Here is a 7,702-nt window from a genome sequence, read left to right on the forward strand (position 1 = left end):
TTGAAGTTCATGAATTGAATTTTTTGACATGATCAATCATATGCAATAAATTGTCAAAGAATTTGACTAAATTTTGTTGAAGAACCAGAAGATTCTTCTCATTGTTAATTTATAAGGCTCAAAAGAAGAATGTGCATATATTTGCATATAGAAAATATTTAAATTATATTTCTTTAACAATCTTGAGCCATTGTTAGATTTTTATTGCATAGTTTCTTATCGATGTGATAAGATTATATGATCATGCATTTACAAAATGTGTAAATTTATGTATTTCTAATTATACACGTATGACTCATTCTTAGAAATGAATTAAGTTCATAAGGATTGAACTTAAAACTGAAGTTTATTGAACCTGAAGTTCAATGTCATATAGTATATATGAGTTTAAACAAATATTGATTCATTGTGATATACTGAAATCCCTACAGGTATATTAATATTATTAGATATCACAATTTCTTAAAATTCTCTCGATCAGGGGGAGAGAAGCAGTTGGGATCGATGATAATTTTTGAAAAATGATCCTTGCACAAAGTATAAGAACGATATAGTTCAAAATGATATATACCAACTGCAAATCAATATTACTCAAAGTTGAGATAGAATGAGTTGAAAACGCCTGAAGCGTAAATGAACAATATAGAAATTATTAGTAAATGTTCATTTGATTTGCCCTGAAGTTGTTAAATCTAGAGGTACTCATGGAGATACCTTAATGTTATAAAGTATTAAAATGATAACCGTGATGAAAACGGTACTTGAAGAGACTCCCAAGAGAAGTTAGACATAACACATTTGATCATAATTGAATCCCTGAAGTGATTCAATATAGGTACCTATAAATGATAAATATATTTGAAAATATGTAATTTAAAGAGATCTCTATAAGTTATGTCAATATGGGAGGAAATTATCATATACTGAAATTTTTGTCGACAATAGAAGTTGAATGTTTGCATATGCAATAAACTAACATGAGATAGCAAGGATCATGGTATTAGATTTGTCAAGAATCATCGACATATATTTTATTTTTGGCCAAAATATTATGACGCAATTCAGGCAAATTTACTCACATAAAGTGAAGTAAGACCTGTAGGGTGTGCAAATAAATATTTCTAATGAGAAATTTGCATATATGTATTTGTACATAATGAATTGTTGTACAAAGTTTGCATAGACATGAGATTAATTGAAGTAAGGCTTAAATATTGAGAAAATATAATCATTATTTGATTATAGCCTGGAATATATTTTATGAGGATTTATAAGCGTCACATAAATGTTGCAACAAAAAGTTATTCATTTGGAGCTCCTAATATAGTGAGAATTTGAAATAAGCCTTATCTAAAAATTCTAGAAGAATTTAATACATGTCTTAAGTGATATAAATTCTAAGTCACGCGCACTATATGACAAAGATCTTTGTATGAAATAAAGACATGTAAGTAAATTATTGTTTGAAAAATACGTATGGTTGTCTATGCAGTATAAATACGTAAATTATACGTTGTGATAGACTCTTGAAGAGTTTTTGATTAATTGCAAAACAAACTTTTATTTCTTTTATATATCGAGAAATATTAAATGTATAAAGTTTGTTCATTAGTATTGAAGTCCTGAAGTACTTCATATGTATCAAAATTATAGATATATGATCATTTGATATGGAAATTAAGATCATACAACAAGATGGAACAAATACGTGGTCTTGGAGTACCATCATTGTCACAAATGAAAATTTATAGTACCATTAATGTGTTATGTTCATATCTACTTGAAATTTTAAATTTTAGTATGAACAAAGTTGTGTACACACATGAATGATACAATTAGTTGGATAAAGACTAATGTTCCACGAACCCCTCATCTATAATTTAGAAGTCCATACATACTCTGAAAGAGTTATAGAAAATATATGATCAAAGATATATATGGTGATATTTTAAAAGTGATAACAATAATCTTATGAGATTTATTATCACCAAAAGAATTATGGATTATATGTGCATAAGGGGGAGACATATTCATGTTGCACTCTTTTTCCCTTAGCTCAGGTTTTGTCCCACTGGGTTTTCCTGGCAAGGTTTTTAACGAGGCAACTTGAAAATAATTATGAATATGAAATATACATTGTACTCTTTTTTCCTAGCTCAGATTTTGTCCCACTGGGTTTTTCTGGCAAGGTTTTTAACGAGGTAACTATAAATCATGTTAACATACTTGCATTTTATGAAGCAAGTAGAGAATGTGTGTGAGTGAGATCATTGACATAGCATATTTGGGAAACATATGAATTGCACTCAATAAAGAAGTATCAACCCAAGCAATTCTCTATGGATAATACTGCTTGCATCGCTCAACTAAAAGGAGGGTACATTAAAGGAGATAGAGTTAGAACACATTTCACGAAATTCTTCTTTATACGCTTCAAGAAAATGCATATTGGTGTTCAACATATTTAATCAAGTGTCAATCTTGTAAACTTATTCACAAAGTTATTACCAATATTAACATTTGAGAAGACGGCAGATAAGATCGAAATTCGTCGATTAGAAGATCTCCACAAATGCCTAAATGAGGGGGAGTTAGTTTACACTATACTCTTTTTCCTTTGATCAAGTTTTCAGCAAGATTTTTAATAAGGCAATTATTATGGACATCCAAGGGGGAGTGTTATAAATATTAATAATTATGTGGATGTCCAAATCTTTTATTTATTACCATTAATTGTAATCAACATTCATCTTTTTCTTAGTTTCCCTTTTTCTTAGTTTCTTAATATCTCACTCTTGTATTTGTATAAATAGGGATTCACCCCATTGGAATAAACAACTCAGAAATTCTCCTTCACTTTCTCTTTCTCTCTACATCTTCTTCTTCTTTCTTCTCATCTACTTTATATTATATTATATTATTTTATAACATATATATATATATTTATACATATATTGAATATAAGAAAGATCATGTAATATCAAGTTATAGATAAAGATTGACTATCTTCAATCTCCCCCCGACATGATGATACGAATCAAAGTAAAACCATATTATCTATTTATTGTATAAATTTTAATTTAGTTCACATTTGGAAAAATAATTACTACAAGAAATTTTGCATTTTTTCTGGCGCTTTTTATTTTTCCATAGAAAGATTATATATTAGTATTAGTGATTAAGAAAAACAGAATAATTCTTTATTCAACAAGAATGAATATCAAGTGTTTGTTACAATTGGTCAAGAGAAGAGGAATAAATATATATAGGCAAAAGGAAAGACTAACTTAACAGTAATAACTAACCTAACCAATTTGAGCTAAACATAAATTTAATAGCTCCCTTCAAGATGGAGTGTATAAATTTTTGACACTTATCTTGGACAAATAATGAAATAATTGATAAGGGAATAGAAGTTTAGTGAAGATGTCGACCAAGTTGGATTTGGATGGAACATGGTTAGTCTTGATTGTGCCATTGTTGATCTTCTCCCTTATGAGATGACAATCTATTTCAACATGCTTCGTACGCTCATGATATACTGGATTCTTTGCAATGTGGAGAGCAGCGTTGTTGTCACAATACAGGGTGGGTGGCAGTCTGATGTTGATGTTGAATTCTGAGATGATTGAATGAAGCCAGGTGAGTTCACAGGATGCATTGGCCATGGCTCGATATTCTGCTTCAGCAGAAGATCTAGATACAGTTTGTTGTTTCTTTGATTTCCAAGAAATGAGAGATTTCCCTAAAAAAATAAGGTAGCCTGAAATTGACCGTCGTGTGTCCAAATATGATCCCCAATCCGCATCTACAAAAGCTTCAAATTGAAGTGGTGTAGGACCTGTGGCATAAAATTAACAGGCCTTGTCCAGGGGTAGCTTTGAGGTATTGAAGGACACGGTTGGCAGCTGTGAGATGTGGAGCACGAGGTGTTTGGAGGTATTGACTTAATTTGTTGACAGCAAAAGAGATATCATGCCGAGTGATGGTGAGATAGAGCAGCTTCCCAATAAGGCTTCGATATTAAGTAGGATTGTCAAGTAGGGGTCCTATTTCATTGTTCAGTTTGATATTAGGCTCCATGGATGTTGTGACTGGTTTGGCTCCCAAATGTCCTGTTTCCTGTAGCAATTGAAGTGTAAAAGGGTGTTGAGTGACAAAGATGCCATTATTGTTTTGAGCTATTTCAAGGCCTAGAAAAAAATAAAGTGGGCCAAGATCTTTTAGTTTTAAATGTGAATCAAAGTTATTGATGAATTGATTTAGAGCAGGGATGTTATTTGTGGCAAAAGTAATGTCATCAAAGTAAATTAAGATTGCTAAAAAAACATTGTTGGAATGTTTGATGAAGAGTGAATGGTCATTTTTGGACTGAATAAAATTTTGTTGGAGAAGAGTGGTGCTGAGCCTGGCATACCACTGTCGTGAGGATTGTTTTAGTCCATATAGACTTTTCTTTAATTTTCATACTGCATTGTTAGGAATAGGGCCTTTTGGTTTATATCCTTGTGGTAATTTCATGTATATATCTTTAATCATGAAGATCACCATGCAAAAAAGTATTGTTGATGTCCATGTGGTGGAGATGCCACTGTTTTATTGTAGCTAAGGCAAAGAGGAGTTTTAGTGTGTTAAATTTTACCATTGAAGCATATGTTTCAAAATAATTGATGCCTTATTGTTGTGTGTAGCCTTTGACTACTAAACGGGTTTTGCATCTTTCAACAGATCCATCTGGGTTATATTTAATTCTATAAACTCATTTGTTGCTTATTATGTGTTGTCCAAGAGGTAATGGTACAACTATCCAAGTATTATTAGATTCTAGTGCATCAATTTCTGTGTCCATGGCTTGGTTCCAAACTTTTTCTTTTCATGCTTGGGCATAAGAAGTTGGCTCAAGTATGTGATATGTGGCTAGGACTGCTACCCTAAAAGCAGAAGACAATTTATTATATGAAATGTAATTTGTAATGGGGTAGAGAGAACTGCTTGTATGGTTACTGTTATTGCACCTGAAATCCTTGAGATGAGCAGGAGTGGAAATGGTTCTGCCTAATTTTGTGGATATTTTTGGGGTTACTGGTTTTGTTTGTTCTATTGATGTATTTGGATCTGGTGTAGTGATATAATCAGTAGAAAAAACTGATCTATGGATGCATTTGGAGTATTGTTGTGGAAAGGATAGATGTCCTCATAAAATATAATATCTCTTTTGACTGAAATATGTTGTTTGTTTGTGTATCAATGAGTGTATAGGCTTTCATATGGTCAGGGTAGCCTATGAAAACACATGATTTTGCTTGAGGAGCAAATTTATGGTTATTTTGAATGGGGGAAACATAGGCCAAGCATCTAAAGTTTCTAAGATGGTTGTAGTTAGGTGGTTTTTAGTGAAGCAGTTCATAAGGAGTTTTATCTTTTAATAGAACAGAGGGTGTTCTATTAATAAGATAGACAACAGTTTTGACCATGTAATTCCAATATGATAAAGATAGGTTGGATTGAAAAGCAAGTGTTGTTGCTACATTTAGTATATGTCTTGGTGTTTTCTTTGAACAATAACATTTTGTTGTGGTCTAGTCACACAAGAGTTTTGATGAGTTGTGCCTTGTCTTGCATAAAAACTTTTAAGATTAAGTTCATTTGCATTATTTGTCCTGACAGATTTGATATTCTGTTTGTAGTGGACATTGACAAAAGTGAAGAAATTTTACATTATGGTTGGGGCATCTAATTTAACCTGAAGTAGGTATATCCATGTGTACCTTGAATGGTCATCCCCAATGGTGAAAAAATATTTGTATCCTTCTGTAAAAGGAATGGGATATGGCCCCCAGATGTCTAGATGTATGAGATCAAAAATTGCTGGTGACAAATTATTATTTGATACAAAATGTAATTTTTTTTTGTTTTGAGAAATGGCAAGTGAGACAGTTATGTACATTAGATGCATCAAAAGGAAATTGCAATCTTTTATTCAATTTGTTTGTAATCAATACAGAATAATGACCAAGGCGTGTGTGCTATTGGTTTTTATTTTGTACATTATGAGAGACTGATGTGTAGGCTTGGTAGTGAGTTGCATCTTGATACAGGTAGTAGAGCTTGCTAATTCTTCTAGCTGTCCCAATCGTTAATGTCTGAGAATGGTCCTGAATGTAACATGTATTAGATGTAAACGACACATTATACATGCTTTCATAAATTAATGAAGTGATAAAGAGTAGATTTAGTTAGAATTTGAGTACAAATAGCACATAATGAAGTGTAATTGCAAAGTTTATAATAACAGTACCAATGAGTTCGATCTGCATAGTATTGCCATTAGGAAGAGTGACAGATTTGTGTGTGGTAGATTTAGTGATGTGAGAAAAATGTCTAATATTGCAAAAAACATGATGAGTAGCACCACTATCTAAAACCCAAGAAATTGGAGGTTGAGAGTTGTTGTTACCAGTGAAATTATTGATGGTGGGGCCTTCTGATGTTGAAGCATTAGTTGTTGGTTGGAGCTGTTGAGTCAACATGGAAATCAGATGTTGACATTGAGCTGAGGTGAGTTGAGAAGTGGATGAGTCTCCTGATGGAAGAGAAATGTTATGAGTCTGAGGTACAGTTTTGTTGGTCGAACCAATTTCTGGTTTCTTGCTGGTGTTGGAAGTGTCACTTGATCTTCGTTTTCCATAGCCAGGTGGGAAGCCATGTAAGAAATAGCACTTATCCTTGTAATGACCAAGTTTTTGGCAGTGAGTGTAGTGGGGTCTTGGTCTTTTGTTTTTAGAATTTTTGTTGACAGCAGGGTTGGAATCAGGTGCAAGGGGAGGATTAGTGTTGGTTGCAGCAGTAATGGGAGGGGTTAATCTATTGCCAAGAGTTCTTTGTCTTTCTTGGTGGATGACCATAGAAAAGACTTTGTTGAGAGGTGGGCAAGGATAGATTAATAGTATCTGATAACGAGTAGCATGATAGGTTTCATTCAATCCTTTGAAGAATTGTAAAATCTGATCATGGTTGATGTGATCTTGTGTTTAAGCTGCAAATGCACAAGTATAGTTAATTCTTGGACGTAGTTGATTTATTTTGTCCCATATGGATATCAATTTTGTAAAATAGGCACTCACAGTATCATCACCTTGACGTAGATAAGTCAAGGTTTCATTTAGTTCAAAGAGCCATTTCCTTGATTAAATCTACTGTTAAGAACAGTCCACATCTCGGTAGCAGTGTCGAGATACATAATACTGCTCTTAATCTCAGGTGAGACAGAATGAAGGATCCAAGATATGACTAATTGATTGCATCTAATCCAAGAACTCTAAAGGGAGTCATGAATAAGGGGTTGAGGTAAAGTACCTTCCAAGAATAGAGTTTTGTTTCGTGCACTTATGGAAATCTTGAAATCTCTTTTCCATGGTTGAAAGTTGCGATTGATGAGGATCAGAGTAGCAAGAACCAATCCAGGGTGGTCTACGTTGCTCAGGTAATATGGAGAACAAATGTCTTCATATGGAGGTCGATCGAGGGACATGGATTTGGTCTTGTGATGATTGATCGACTAGAATGGGTCGAGGAGCAGGAACGTGATCGACTGGATTGGGTCGAGAAGCAGCTTGATTTGTATTTGGTTGTAAATTGTCAGCAGATTTGTTTTGAGGTGGTGGAGCGATTGCAACATCGACCACTGATGGATTTTGTGCAA

General features: G+C 33.2%; 1 protein-coding gene across 1 annotated transcript; it reads right to left on the reverse strand.

Annotated features, from left to right (window-relative positions):
* Positions 1-5,530: 5,530 nt before the first annotated feature.
* On the reverse strand, positions 5,531-6,905 carry LOC133034987 (uncharacterized). Its single transcript, XM_061110588.1, has 3 exons — positions 6,252-6,905; positions 6,048-6,155; positions 5,531-5,677 (listed from the first exon to the last, which is right to left on the reverse strand). Exons 1-3 carry the CDS (start codon positions 6,903-6,905, stop codon positions 5,531-5,533), a joined length of 909 nt encoding a protein of 302 aa, XP_060966571.1.
* Between the last annotated feature and the right edge of the window lie 797 nt (positions 6,906-7,702).

Source organism: Cannabis sativa, chromosome 1 (assembly GCF_029168945.1).
Source record: "Cannabis sativa cultivar Pink pepper isolate KNU-18-1 chromosome 1, ASM2916894v1, whole genome shotgun sequence".
Taxonomy (NCBI): domain Eukaryota; kingdom Viridiplantae; phylum Streptophyta; class Magnoliopsida; order Rosales; family Cannabaceae; genus Cannabis; species Cannabis sativa.

What these genes read in the sequence shown, in the direction of transcription:
- LOC133034987 (XM_061110588.1), bottom strand. Translation starts at nt 6,905, where the DNA reads ATGGTCATCCACCAAGAAAGACAAAGAACTCTTGGCAATAGATTAACC. An exon ending in CACTTCATTATGTGCTATTT is followed by an intron (nt 6,156 to 6,251) that starts GTACTCAAATTC and finishes TGTTACATTCAG; the next exon opens with GACCATTCTCAGACATTAAC. An exon ending in ACACATCAGTCTCTCATAAT is followed by an intron (nt 5,678 to 6,047) that starts GTACAAAATAAA and finishes CACTACAAACAG; the next exon opens with AATATCAAATCTGTCAGGAC.